We start from the raw sequence: 14,525 nt of genomic DNA, 5'->3' as shown, positions 1-14,525 counted from the left end.
CTAATAATGTGTTTTATGGATTCTCGTCCGTGAAATGCGCCACTTCCGGTATTTTGCCGGTTAGTCGACGCGAGCATAATGAAGTCGAGGATTTTTAAAAAATCGAATAGTCTAATAAAATCGACGAATCACGACAGCCCTACAAGTAACCATATGGTTATGTTGAACAAAACTTAACATAATGTATTATACACAATATAATGTACATACACAAAGCCTACAAAGGGCACCAATGGCCCGACAATTGTTTCTACATGTCACATTAAAACAACATTTAATTCAAATGTCCACTTAATCTTGAATATTTGGCAATCGTAAATCCTTGAATGTGGACATCAAAAGCCATTTTTCTGAGTTTTTCATTACGTTCAGCCATTTCACTGAAATAATCTGTTCAGCTTTTCCCCCATAGGAGGCGTGAATTAAACGAGGGTTCATGATCAGCTCTTTTGATGCCCCGCCTTCTCAGTTTCGCATTAGCCCATTGGAGTGGCTACTAGGAAAATTCTGGGGTAAGAAATGCCTTCTAATCGATCTGTCAGCTCCACGTAACTCCCTGTTTTCAAGCATAAACATCTCGATTCCTTGACTAATTCCCTCTCAATAGTAAGACATTGATCTCGCAATCAATATAATAAAATCACAGGTCTTAGCACTTGGCTGGCAAAAGTCGACATCACCTCAGCTTTCAAAGCTATGCCTATCCATCCAGATTCACGGCACTTATTTGGGGTACGTTGGCACAGGAAATCCTATTTTGTTGTGCTCTTAACTTTCAGATGCAAATCAGCACCAAGATTTTCTGATGTGTTATAAGAAGCAGCTTATTGGATTTATCAAACAATTACGCAAAGTAATCCTCATAGCATCTACACAAATTAATCCTCATAGCATCTACCCTTTTAGACAACTCAAATTGTTCTGAGCATTGAATTCCCTTACAGATGCTGCAAGAGCGCTCCCGGTGGAGCAAATATGTTTCTCCGTCGACTACTGGCGAGGCTCACCCATCTGATGCCGTGAGTATCGAATTCCCATCAGATGCTGCAAGAGCCTCCCGGTCGAGCAGACCTTGCCTTTCCATCAGACTACCGGCAAAGCATACCAGTCCGAGGCCGCGAGTATTGAACTCCCATTGAACACCACAAGAGCCTTCCGATCAAGCAAATCTTGGCCTTTCCATCCGACTACCGGCGAAGCATACCCGTCCGAGGCCGCGAGTATAGTCTTGACCTCCCGTCGGATGCCGGCGAGATCCTCCCAGCCACACAACTTTACCTTTCCGTCATACGTTCGGAGAGGCTTACCCGTTCGATGCTGTGAGTATTGAGCTCCCGTCGGACGTCGGCGAGAGCCTCCCGGCTAGACAACCTTTAACGTTAGACATTCTCACAAAATGTATTCACACCCTCCGCACAGGTTACCAGCCTCTCAGTACAGCCCGCACACTCAACGCCATGTTCATTCTAGCCTTTTTCGGTTTTCTTGGATGCTCGGAACTCACCATCTCTTCTAAATTCGATCCAAAAAAATCAACCCGACCGTCTCAGACCTAACTGTACTCCATAGAGAAACAATTTCTTTCTTAATCAAACAAAACAAGACAGACCAAGCCAAGAAAGAATGTAATCCTCCGTTTAAAAAAAAAAAAAAAAAACCTTACCTTTACCATCCTACGGTCGGTGAGGCTTACCCATTCGATGCCATGAGTATTGAGCTCCCATCGGATGCCGGCGAAAGCCTCCTGGCCAGACAACTTTACCTTTTCCATCCTACGGTCGGCGAGGCTTACCCGTTCGATGCTGTGTGCTCCCATCGGACGTCGACGAGAGTCTCCCGGCCACATAACTTTACTTTTCTGTTCGACGGTTGGCGAGACTTAGCCGTCCGACGCCATGAATCTCGACCTCCCGCCGAACGCTGTCAGAACCCTCTCAGCTAACCTCAAGTCTTTGCCCCCCGCCTGGCGAGGCTTACCCGTTTGATGTCCTGAGTCTTGATCCCCCATCGGATGCTGTGAGAGCCCTCCCAGTCGGGTTTTCCTTTTTTCTCTCCCCGCCTGGCGAGACTTACCCATCTGATGCAGTGAGTCTTGATCTCCCGTCAGATGTCGGCGAGAGTACTCCCGGTTGGGCTTCTATACTTGCCGCCCGCAAGTGAGACTTATCCATACGATGCTGTGAGTCTTGATCTCCCGTCGGGTGTCGCAAAAGTCCTCCTTGCCGGACGGCCCAAAGCCTTTTTATCTGCCAAACCGAGAGGACCCACATGACCATCGTCCTGTGTCTTGATCTCCAGTCGGAGATGGGCCCTCTCGGTTAGCCATTTTGCCCTCTGGCCACTGATTAGCAGGGGCCTGTCAGCCAGTAGGGCCCGTATGCCGAAAACGCGAGCTATTCCAGTCGAGGCAACTCGGGCCCTCCTGGTAGGGCTATACAATCACACTGCTCCTCCCCCATCGGCCGGTAGGGCTCACCCGTTCCAACGCTGTGAGCTCCCGTTGAGCATCGGCTCGAGCCCTCCCGACTGGGCGTCCCAAACCACGTAGTCCAATACCAGCAGCCGGTAGGGCCTACCCTTCCAATGCATAAGTCGCTCTCACCTGAGTACGTAGGCTCTTCCGGCTTGCCAACCAGGCGACTTCTCAAAACATCAGCCCCCGCCAGTTCTCAGTGCTTATTTTGGGGGGGTTCTTCAGTCTGGCGGCTGTCCTTTGCTCAATTGCTTTTTGGGGGGTACTCTAGGTTCGGGCCATTCCCGAGCTTGGAGCCCTTCCCTGGACAGCACGCCAAATATGCATTACCATACTTCAGCTAATTATATGTAAGTGTGAACTCATGAATCCTGTGTCAAATTGTGCCTTGTTTGTAAATGAATCCACGGTAAAATGAGGACCAAGCTCTTACTGACGTGGTCTGGATCTTCATTAAAAATAAAGTTCTGAAAGTAACAGGATGATTTTATAGTACAATGATGTCTTATATGTCAAATGATCAAGGGAATTTTAATTTCTCAGTTCATGAGCCCTTTAAAGAAACTCACTTGTCAAACACTGTGCAATTGCTGAATTGAGTTCTCATTCAAGCAAGTCGCACTCTTCATTTTCTCATTCATTTCTTTATTGCTCTGACATGTCGATAACTTTAAGCAGTCATGCCTGCACAGATATCGCGATAGAATCAATGTAGCGAAATCTGCTGTATATTGATTTACAGTTTACATTATCGCCACTATATATATCTTCATATTGCCCAGCCTGGTTTAGACTTTGGCTTTGTTTAGTCTTTTGCTAATGCTGTTGCGTGTGTGTATGCAGCTCTCAGCTGGTGGAGGTGTTGGAGCTGTATCAGGAAGCAATGCAGCAGAATGCTGAAGGAGTGGACCCTGATCTACAGACAGGCCTTGGTGTGCTCTTCAACCTCAGCTCAGAGTTCGACAAAGCTGTCGACGCCTTTAATGCTGCACTTTCTGTCCGACCTGAGGTGAGCCAGAAGGTCCTATTCATCACTATTTTAAAAGCTATCACAACTATCTGATATGCACATTGATTTAGTAGTTCATGCATACAAAATATAGCAATTGATTTGGGGGAAGGGTTGTTATAAATAGAAATAGATATATTTTCAATATCAAAAGTCAAAGTAAGTATCTTGTGTGGCTACCAGCTGCTTTAAATACTACGGTGCATCGCATCCTCATGGACTGAAACAGATTTGCCAGTTATTGCTGTGAGATGTTAGTACCCCATTCTTACACCAAGGCACTTGCAAGTTCTTGAACACGTCTGGGGCGACACATGCTTACACATGGTTTGATGCTGCAAGGACATCAGCTGTCCTTCCAGTGTCCCCCGTATTACTGTTTTAGGCTTTCCAATAAAGATCTGTAAAGCTTATTTGGATTTTACAAAATTATTTTTAAAATACAGTATCCTGAGAAAGGGATATTTCCTGACATACTTCAGCAGTATAAATGCACAGGATAGTGAAAAAATAAACTAGACACAGGTGAGGAACATAATTAGTAACCAAGGGAAAAAAACATACTTATAAACCTTGATAACCAAGGAAACAGTAACTAAACACAAGAGCTCAGAGATAACTAACAACAGAACAAACAAAAATTCAACATACGAGTGCTTGAGAACAGAGACGTGACAAATATAATATAATAGAGTAATGGGCTGGGACCAAGCTAAATTGCCAATTCCTTTGTAAATTATGTCCCTGGTTTATTGGAGTTTCCCAGCAAGCAGAGAGAAAATCAGGGATGCAGCCGTGGTCTATTATGCCCCAAAGCAATGGAACACACTACAAATAGATATTAACTAAGCCAGCTTACAAAATATTTTTAAAATAAAGTTAAAAACTTTCCTCTTTACTTCAGCTTTTAATTAGCAAGTAATTTTTGAAGCATTTCAAAGTGTGTTATGTTGTGTATTCTTAATAATTGGGGTTTAATTGTAATTTTTTTTTAAATATACTTTTTATGTATATTAATTTTATTTTTTATAAAGTGGGTTTAATTTATTAATCTTATGTTATATTGTATTTTTTCTTGTTTCATGTGAAGTAATGCTTTTTTTATGTAAAATACTTTGAGCTGCATTCCTTGTATAAAAGGTGCTATTGAAATAAAGTTTATAATATAATATAATATAATAAGTACTTGTGTCCAGTCTTTATAATGCAGAATAAAATAATACTGTAGAATTCAGAAAATGTTAGCTTTTTTATGTTTTAAATACATTTTGTAAACATTTTGCTTTTCTCTGAAACTTTCCATAGACTCAGGTGGAAAACCCATGTCCTAGATTGCCCTTTACTCTGCCAATTCTGTGTTTTCGTAGGACTATCTGCTGTGGAATCGCCTCGGGGCCACGCTGGCAAATGGGGACCGCAGTGAGGAGGCAGTGGAGGCCTACACCAGAGCTCTGGAGCTCCAGCCAGGCTTCATCCGTTCGAGATACAACCTCGGCATCAGCTGCATCAACCTAGGGGCACATAGGTAATGAACCGAACCACTGAGCAAGGGTTGATGGGAAAGAACTGTTTGTCTCCTTAGTGTGGCTATAAATAGGCTAAAGCAGAAGGCTGGAAAAAAAAAATTTAACTTTCAATTTTGATGATAGCCTGTTTGACCTTTCTCTTTTCTCTTGCAGAGAGGCAGTGAGCAACTTCCTGACAGCTCTGCACCAGCAAAGGAAGAGCAGGAGTCATCAGGTGATGTCCAGCAATATCTGGGCAGCTCTGCGGATTGCCCTCTCCCTCATGAACCAACCAGAACTTTTCCAGGCAGCCAGCGTGGGAGATCTGGACCTCCTAATGAGGGCCTTTAACATGGACATGTGATCAAACTTGGGCCTGTGAAATCTATCATTCACGTACAGTGGGCACAAAGTTAGGCTCAAATGAATATGGGATGTCAATATGATATGCACAGCTAATTTTGTTGTATTTATGGGCAGCCTTTGCCTTCTTCAGAGGTCACTAAAGAGGCTGTTTATATTCTATAGAGCACAAACAGAATAGGTGATGGGTTTTGAAAGTAGAGGAATAAATGTCAAAGAGAGTGAGAGCAAAAGCACCTTTTTCTTGATGTTAGTTATAGTTTACTGCAATATTTTAAGGTTATCAGAAAACTTTGTATACTTTACAAATATTAACCACACCTCGGGAAATATAGGGGGAATTTTGTTTAGTTTGTGGATTAGAACTGAGTATTAATCCTTTCAAAAACCTAGCTATTTATCATGGCCAGTTCTGAAGAACCTTTGTTCAACTTGAGTGTTATTAATCTGTTCATTTTACAATGTTAATATATGTGTCTCACCACAAGGTGGCGCTGTTGTATTGCTGAAAAGAGCATAGCCATATATCCAGTCAGTTAATCCTCTATTGAGCCCAGTGAGGCCAAGTGCAGTGTGAGGAATAATGCTAGCTGAATTTCACTTTAGGACACTCCCTTTCAGGGTGATCTGTGCCCAGGTGTGCAGGCAGGGCGTGTTCCCCAGGCCATCTGTCTTCCAGCAAGCCCCTTTTAATGCTGCGTGCTCCAGGGCATTCTGGATCAGGGCTCGGTGGGGAGCAACTTCAAAGACTCTGCATGAAAGGTCACAGCAAAAGCAGTATCATGTTGAAAGTGAATGAGTTTATGTAAGACCGTTAGCCCAAACATTTAAAGGGATTAAATACATTCACAAATCTATGAACATAGATATATGTTCATCTTACATATATTTCAGTTGTTTGGCCTGGTAAGTTTGAAGTGCATTTCATGTGACTGAAATTGCTTTCTCTCTCTATATAGATAGAGCAGTTTCTAGCAAAGAAGCCATGTGCTAGAACAGTTATGATTTCAGCTCCTTTATATACTATTAGGCTGGATATTTTCTTTGAAGACATAACTATGCAAACCAGCAATTTATTTATTTTAAATTTTTTTGCGAAAATTACCAAAAAAAAAAAAAAAAAAAAAATCTTTGGTGTCTTTATAATTTTGCTACTATGCATTATGAGTGAAGTTGGTGTAACAGGAGTTAGCTGAGATAATTGAAGGGCACTGAATGAGACAGTATTTAAAGACATACATAGCATTAATCATCTTAATAATTTAGTTTGGGCAAAGACAGATAAAGTTGCTTCATTAGATGCACCTACAATTTAAATATTACAAATGAAATCTGATGATTGCATGTATGATACACAAAACACATTTCCCTCTATGGTCCCATATTTTAACTTTAAAGTGAATGTAACTACTATTAATATACATTTTTTGACAGACCAAAATTCCAACACAAATATACTATATATGACAATATTTACAATCATATGCCATGTATGAGCACAGTATGCGGGCATTGATGACACTTGTCTTGTAGTAAATCACACTAGTTTTGCTATGACCAGAGCTGTTATGTAACTATGAATATAATTACTGACAAATAATTGTAGAATAGCAGGAGGAAATGTATTTATTTATTTGTAAAATAGATTATTTCATGGAATGAACAGTCATAAAATGTATGCATGTCTACTCATCATTTATCATCTTTCAATCCTACATTAACATGTAATATAATCAAGATACATTTATAACCAATTTATTAAGTTGTATTTTAGAAGAACTGAAATATGTTTTTGTCTCTGTGTTTCCTTTCAAAACTAAGGGCACATGGTGATCCCTGACCTTTAAATGATTTAGAAATGGTGTTACCGGGGCACCCCCCACAGGCACATACTGAACACTGCTTTCCTTGTGTTTGAAATAATGCAGTGGTACAAATGTCAACTTTAATCCATTATATTAAACAAATTAAGACATAACCTTGGATGACATTAAATACTGTAAGCATACGATTTGATATGGGTTATCCAAGAGGGCTTTTTTTCTCCACAAGTTGAAATTTTAGACACCTTACATCAACAAAGCTCTGAAAATAAAGCTGTGTGGTTGAAAAGGAGAATGGCTTAAATTAGTTTATGGATTTCTTTAGGATTTTAGGGAACGGTGAGGATGTGAGGTGGATGATTTAGCAGCTTCATGTTTCATGAACTGTCATATCATCCTCAGATATATAGTGACTCAAAATACTTCCTTTGTAACTGGAATTGCTTTAGTGCTGTCAGTACCTTTGGATGGATATATGGAAATTCTCAGCCCTTAATTTGACTTTTGACTGTCAAGGCTGATTTGCTTTTGTGATATCTGAGCAGTTTTGAATGAGCAGTTTTCTAACTAATATCAAATGCGATACATAAATGCAAATATGATGTTCATCCAGTGGAGCAGGATGTGTGAAATCAAGCTAGTGGGCATGTTTTAATCAGCAAATTCAGTACAAATTTGTCTGAATATAAACATAATTAACAGCAAGCGGTTCAATGAAGCACTTGAAATGAAAGTGTTGGCAATGCACTACATGGAAAAGATTTCCATTTTAATAAATTATTGACAGGCCTTTATTACGTTGTGATCCTACATTCAGCAATCATTCCTGCTTTTTGTGCGTACGCCCAGATTATGTGAACAAATGGTAAATAATGAAATATGGTAAATATTGTTCTGTTTAACACATTCTCAGTTGTGACACTGTCCAAATGAACAGACAGTGACATCTACTGTCTCTTTAAGACCTCATCTTCCCACTTTTCACTATTCAACCTCCCCCATCCAGCCCCACCTTGTCACCACTAGCAGCTCTCAGTGTAGATGTGCTGGCTGTTAACTAAAGTCCCCACTGCTTATCCCGGTGGCAGTGCTCCCATCAGCACATACTCTACAGAGGGAGTCGGGTGCTTCCACTGGCCGACCTCTCACTGGTGGATTTCAACATATTAGGTAATACTAAATGTCAGTTAATACTGGTTTTGTAATTGAATTACTCTTTTATTTGAGTGCTCTAGACAGGGTTTATAGATCAGTAGGAGTGAGATGATGAAGTAGTGATTGAGTAGTTTGCATTTATTAACCCATGGAATGCCGCAGATGGCTTAATTCTTGTCAGTACTGCCTAATGCATATTTTTTATTTTGACCATAAATATTATATGATAATTGCATTCAAACTTAAATTCCAAATAACTCTTTATTTTTTTTTTATTAATTAATTTATTTTTGGACAAATTGCCTCTGAAATAAAAAGTCACTATGAGAAGCGGAAAATTGGCAACCACCCAATGTACCATGTGGCTTTAAAAAAGTGGGAATCTTTTGACTTTATTCTGTGACAAATTACACTTAAAAAAAACCTTTGCTGTACAATATCATAGATCAGCATTTTTTATAATTACCGAAACTAGTAGACTTACATATAGATTAACACAATTATGTATTTACTCTATAATATTTTTTTTCTATTCTCAAGTCTATTCTCAAAGATTTTTTCTTCTAAGTCTGCATACGCATTGTTACAAATCAAATGCCTGTGACACTGTATCCACATATATCAAACTACTTCAGTCATTTTTATAATTGAGGAAGCTGATAGCCAGAACCATTTCAAGCGCGGGTGACTCGAGTAGGTAGGCGTAGATAAATGTCAAACTGTTTTGATAAAAACACATTGGCTTCATGATAATATACTATATAAAGTAATAACAGACATAATATACACAGTTTTTCACAGGTACACTGAATATCTTCTGTTAAAAACACTAAAATAATTTTTTTCCCCCCTTCATGCAATTGTTGCCATGCTCTCAATATCAGTATGGGTGTGGTAAACGCTCTGTGAATTGCCTTGAAACTAGTACATTTGGCGCCCGATGCCTCGTTTTCGATATAAATAATACGAAATGAGAGCGTTAATATTTTGAAAAATAATAATAATAATCTGCTCACCCCTACAAGCGGTAGGAGGATTTTGTAGTATTGTTACTTCAGGTAATGTGTCAATGTTTGTGTGGTGGTCTGGAGTAACTGGCATGATACAGTCACCGTTTGCTAGCCACTGTGCTAACCAAAAATAACCAAATCATAATATAACTCTGTGATTAACTTGACGGATGACAAATCTGCAGGGAAGTGTTCTTTTATAGCTTTTGTCGCGTAAATAATGCCTTATAGGGAGGTTTCTGTGTAGTACAACGTGGTATTGAATCTGTTGTCAAAACAGTTTGCTACCTTGAAATAATGTGAAATGTAACGTGTAATGCTGATGTTAACGTTACATTTAATCACATTAAACTCGATGACCAACACGAATGTAACAATTAACGGGCAGATCTTCGTCTCTGTGTAGATATTTTATTTACAATTTATTTTGTTCGCGTTTATCGCCACTGGTTTAACAGTTTCTGAGTGTCACAGGTTAAATGTGGGATTAACACATCTGGATTAAGTAGGATTCATCAGATTATAAATATCCCGATGTTCATATTCAATTTTGGATTAAAAAATCAATCCAGTTAGTTCGAGCATGTGAAATAATTTTTCCCATTTGACAGGATTCTCCATTCTTTTAATTAAACAGAGCTTGTTTTGTATGTTATTCTTAATATTATGTTGTCTGTTAATGTGTACAGTGTCTGATTTTGGAAAGTTCTTTGCTTAAAATGCACACTGATCATTGCTTACTTTTCCTGTAATTTGGTTTACTAGGGTTGGGACCAGCAGTCTTCCTGTTTTAGCAGCATTGCTTGTAGTTATGGTACTGTGCTTCCCTAAAATAATTTATGCTGAAATGTAGATTTCACAGAGGTCATGGCAAACCTGAATGATCTCTAGGGGTATTGCCATATTGTGTCAAACCACCAATGTGGCAAGACATTGTGCATTTTATTCAGTTACTCAGTATTTGCTTTTAGGCTGAAATCAGCCTGAAAGCTATAGGTAAGATTAATTGAGTCATGGAAAACATGGGAATTTTAAAATGCTACATCTGAAAAAGCTCAGCTCTAAAATAATTTGTTTGCATGTGAAATCATAATTAAAATGTTTCTAAAAGTTATGGTGAAAAGATATGAGGTCCCTTTATTTGGCATTTGTATTGACATTACAGTTTCACTAACTGATAAATTTGCAGCCTTTGAGTGACTGTTGTTGTGTTTTCATTGCTGCTGAGTATCATACTTCATATAACCTCTTAATGTTTTAAGCATTTTAATATGTCTCCTTATTGGGGTGGTGTTAGCTATATTTAAGGGATGTCAACTAGTAGGCAGTGCCAAGTGCAGTGCTGCCCCTCATTAAACAAAGGAGCACAGCATGAACCCAGCTCTCAGTCGGCAGTGCAATAGCTAAAGCGTTTGGTTCCTCTACTGAATGATATGATACAGCTCCTAGTTCTATTCAGTCTAGTAAAAACATTGATGCTGCTGGGGCACTTTCTGTGTTCTTCACAAACTATATCCAAAGGGGCTGTCTTGGTCTGTGGGACCGTTGACATTCAAATTAATATATGGAAATTGTGCATGAGTGGCTTAAATTATTAATCCAGCATGAGTGCTCTGTTATTAAGCAGTCCTTTATTGACTACTTAACGTGACTTGGTGTTTGTGTGTGCATTGCAGGTCTTTGTCAGTATTATCAAAGCTGGGAAGGGAGTGAAACGCGTGGAGGACCATGAGTGAGCTGGAGCAGTTGCGGCAGGAGGCAGATCAGCTGCGCAATCAGATCAGAGTAATAACTGATACCCTTTCTGGTTAGCTCAAAGGATTTTGCCACTCCTTCAGTCAAATCTGTTGGCTCATTTTGTATGGGTTCGTTCAAGTCATGTCGGAAAGATCATATTTATTTATTGAGCTGATTGCACATGAATGCCACCACAAAGTCATGATTATGAGTGGGGAAGTCCTCAGTTTGAGGTGGGGGCATGTCAGTGAGAAAACATGTTGGATGCAATGGATGCAGCCAAAGACTATAGATATGCAGCGTCTGTATTGATTGCAAATTTGTTGAAATTAATGAAACATTTTTTGTCATTTAGAATAAAACTACAAAAGTTGCATCTTCAAAACACAATAGTATTGTACAATTACATTAGAATATATTCAGTTTACAGCACCTTCATAACTTGAATAAAAACAGAAAAAACAAACATATTGATGCACATTCTTTACCAAAGTTAAATGCACCTGACGTTGTAATTATGACTTGCCAGCACGTGAATACGTACTTCCCAGGAGGACTTGAATGTACCATATGTCTCCCTTATTTAATACATCTGATTCATATCATCAGCTCATTAGGAGAGAAATCCATGAATTGAACTGAGTGTTTCAGATAAGAGAGACATACAAAATGTGCAGAGCAGTGGATCCCCAGGACCGGAGTTGGAACCACTGAATTAGTAAAAGCAGTTGTGTGAAATGTGGAAATGAGCCAGGGGCCATCAGAGTTGTTTGAAGGAGCTTCAAAATCCTTTGAGCTGTGCTAATTCACACAGCATACTTATTGATGCATACACTTAGTTTCAAAAGTTTGGGTTCAATAATTTATTTTTCTTTATTTAGCAAGGATGCAATAAATCGTCAGTAAAGGCTTGTACTTAGACAAATGTTATATTCTTTTAAACGTTCTATTCATGAAAGCATCCTGAACAAAAATGTATCACCGTTTCCACAAAAATATTAAGCAGCACAACTTTTTGTTTCTATATTGATAAGAATCAGAAATGTTTCTTGAGCATTGAATCAGCATATTGGAATGGTTTCTGAAGGATCGTGTAACACTGAAGACTGGAGTAATGGCTGCTGGAAATTCAGCTTTGGCATCAAAGGAATAAATTACATTTTTAAATGTATTAAAATAGAAAAGTTATTTTAATTTGTAATAATATTTTTTGATATTACTGTTTTTACTGTATTTTTGATTAAATAATAATTGCAGTCGTGGCAAGCATAAGAGACTTATTTAAAGAAAAAAAAAATCTTAAACCAACCTCAAACTTTTGAAAGGCAGTGTATAAGAAAAGTGTAAGTAGTTGATGGATGGATATGTTGGCAATGCTGATTAATTGGCTGATATTTTGCCATTTAGAGTTTTATCTGCATTAGTCCAATAATGATGCCCATTTAGCTGAAGTAGTAGTAGTTTCTCATTGAGCCAACTCCAAAATTGTTTAACTTTAAAATATGTAATTGCATAACTGTAAAAAAAAAGTGTGTTTTTTTGTTCTATTGCTTGTATTTAGTTTCTTTGTTCTTATTTTATCATTGACTGTTTACTTGTCTTCAGAAAGCTTGAGTTCTTTTCTTCTTTTTTTACTTAGTTGAGCTAGTATTAGTGTTTTTTGTATGATATTGAAATTGATGATGAGAATTAGGAAATTTCAGTGGCATCAAATTTTGATATCATAAAAACCTTACTTACCTACCTTACTTAAGAAAAATAGCTATATTGTGATATATACCGTTATCGTGAAATAAAATGACTCGTGATGTAAGACCATATCGCCCACCCCTAGCAGCCAGTAATCGGCATTTACCTATGTATATCAGCTTTGTTTATTGGAGTAGTTTTCAACTTCTTGTTCTTTTCATTTTTTTTATACAAGTTTCATATGGACCTAAATGCCAGGAAATAGACTATATGTGTTTTCCTCCGCCTTGTTCAGTAGAATGACTGCACTCTGACATGCTGCTGTTCCCATTGCAGGATGCCAGGAAAGCATGCAGCGACTCCAGCTTGTCCCAGGTAAGCAGCTCTGCCACCGTCCCTGCTGGGTCCCCCTCCTTATAAGAGGAGCACTGGTCTAACCCATGGCTATGGGGCATGTCTGTGCTCACCTGTTCTCTGAGCTCAGCTCAGACATGCAAATTGGCTGCTGACGTACATGCTGAACATGCTCTTGAGTGTGCTGAAATATTAAACAACCTCTTACATTCCAAGTCCTCCATCAAAATTTAAACATTCAGCCCACGCCCTGGTGGTTTTAGTGATTTAAGATTTCATAATTTCTATTTGGATTATTTATTTTTGTATTGGAAGAGATGGCTCTTTTACATTTCAAAGCTGTTTAATTCTGCACTTCAGTCAGTGCTATGTTACTTTTAGATAATCACCATAAGTCAAATCAACTAATACAACACTTTTTCCACACGTGAGTGATCAGTAGCACACCTTGGATTAATGAAATGCCCCCTGCTTGCTTTATAATGTCACTGTAAATTAGGATTTCTGTGTGTTTAGATTACAGCTGGTCTGGATTCAGTTGGAAGGATCCAGATGAGAACGAGGCGGACGCTCCGAGGCCATTTAGCCAAAATCTACGCCATGCAGTGGGCTACTGATTCTAGGTCAGTTGATAGAGAGAGATTGAGTGGGCTGGAGGATGGGCACTCTCAGAGGAACCCTACACCTCTGCCAGTGTACACTGAATAAATAATACAGCAGGCCTCTCACAACGCAGGGGTGTTCTAGGATTGTGTAGGCTGCCTCCTGTTCCAGTCTTTCTTTTCCTCCCTTCTCTCCTCCCTCTATCATTCACCCCTTCTCCACCCGTGCATCCATTCTAGTGCTTTAGGGAGGAGACACAATTGGGTAGCGCTTTATTTTAAGGTGTCCTTGTAACACATGTTACATGTACTTACTATTATAATAACAATTAATTATGCATAATTACATGCAAGTAACCCTAAGCCAAACCCTAATCCTAACCCTAACCATATAGTAAGTACATGTAGTTAATTAATATTACTCGGTACTTAAATGTATAATTGCACTGTAACAAGGACACCTTAAAATAAAGTGTAACTGACAATTGTTAGATGGGTGGAGTTTGTGTCCATAGTTGCTTGCAGTGTTTGTCATAATTTATCAAAAGCATTTGCACTGTGTGTTCATGTTATAAACATCAATCATTGTCTGCATGTTCACCTTGAAGTATTTTTAATCTGTGATGTGTATTACAGGGCTCGCAAAATCGCTAGCCAGACGTCCCGGGGCTATTGTGTTTTCCAGTTGGGCTACCAAAATGTATCACTGCCCTGCCCGATGGGCTATCTTGAATAGTGATATAAAATCCCTTCCTTAATTCGCGTTGTTCACTCGCTTGTAGGGGTGAAACGGATCATAGTTTAT

The 14,525-nt window shown here is 39.0% G+C and overlaps 2 protein-coding genes across 7 annotated transcripts in view; both read left to right on the top strand.

The window, feature by feature from the left end:
- The window catches only part of LOC107660316 (PEX5-related protein-like), a 111,308-nt gene extending 105,697 nt beyond the window's left edge, over positions 1-5,611 (top strand). For all 5 annotated transcript variants that reach the window (XM_016449596.1, XM_016449594.1, XM_016449598.1 and 2 more), the window contains 3 exons: positions 3,317-3,482; positions 4,850-5,007; positions 5,162-5,611. In XM_016449596.1, coding sequence (XP_016305082.1) covers positions 3,317-3,482; positions 4,850-5,007; positions 5,162-5,351 — 514 coding nt within the window. In that variant the 3' untranslated portion in view covers positions 5,352-5,611. The remainder of the gene's footprint in view (positions 1-3,316; positions 3,483-4,849; positions 5,008-5,161) is intronic.
- Positions 5,612-9,228: 3,617 nt separating this feature from the next.
- LOC107660315 (guanine nucleotide-binding protein subunit beta-4-like) overlaps positions 9,229-14,525 on the top strand; it is a 34,371-nt gene continuing 29,074 nt past the window's right edge. Inside the window, exons 1-5 of one of the 2 annotated variants that reach the window (XM_016449592.1) lie at positions 9,229-9,386; positions 10,104-10,152; positions 11,015-11,123; positions 13,101-13,139; positions 13,635-13,741. In XM_016449592.1, the coding sequence (XP_016305078.1) occupies positions 11,067-11,123; positions 13,101-13,139; positions 13,635-13,741 (203 nt within the window). In that variant the 5' untranslated portion in view covers positions 9,229-9,386; positions 10,104-10,152; positions 11,015-11,066. The remainder of the gene's footprint in view (positions 9,387-10,103; positions 10,153-11,014; positions 11,124-13,100; positions 13,140-13,634; positions 13,742-14,525) is intronic. The other variant, XM_016449591.1, reaches the window with a different exon arrangement.

This window comes from Sinocyclocheilus anshuiensis, unplaced genomic scaffold (assembly GCF_001515605.1).
Source record: "Sinocyclocheilus anshuiensis isolate Anshui unplaced genomic scaffold, SAMN03320099.WGS_v1.1 scaffold1599, whole genome shotgun sequence".
Lineage (NCBI taxonomy): Eukaryota > Metazoa > Chordata > Actinopteri > Cypriniformes > Cyprinidae > Sinocyclocheilus > Sinocyclocheilus anshuiensis.
Note: the sequence above shows the minus strand (reverse complement) of the source record. Positions and strands in the feature narration are given on the sequence as shown.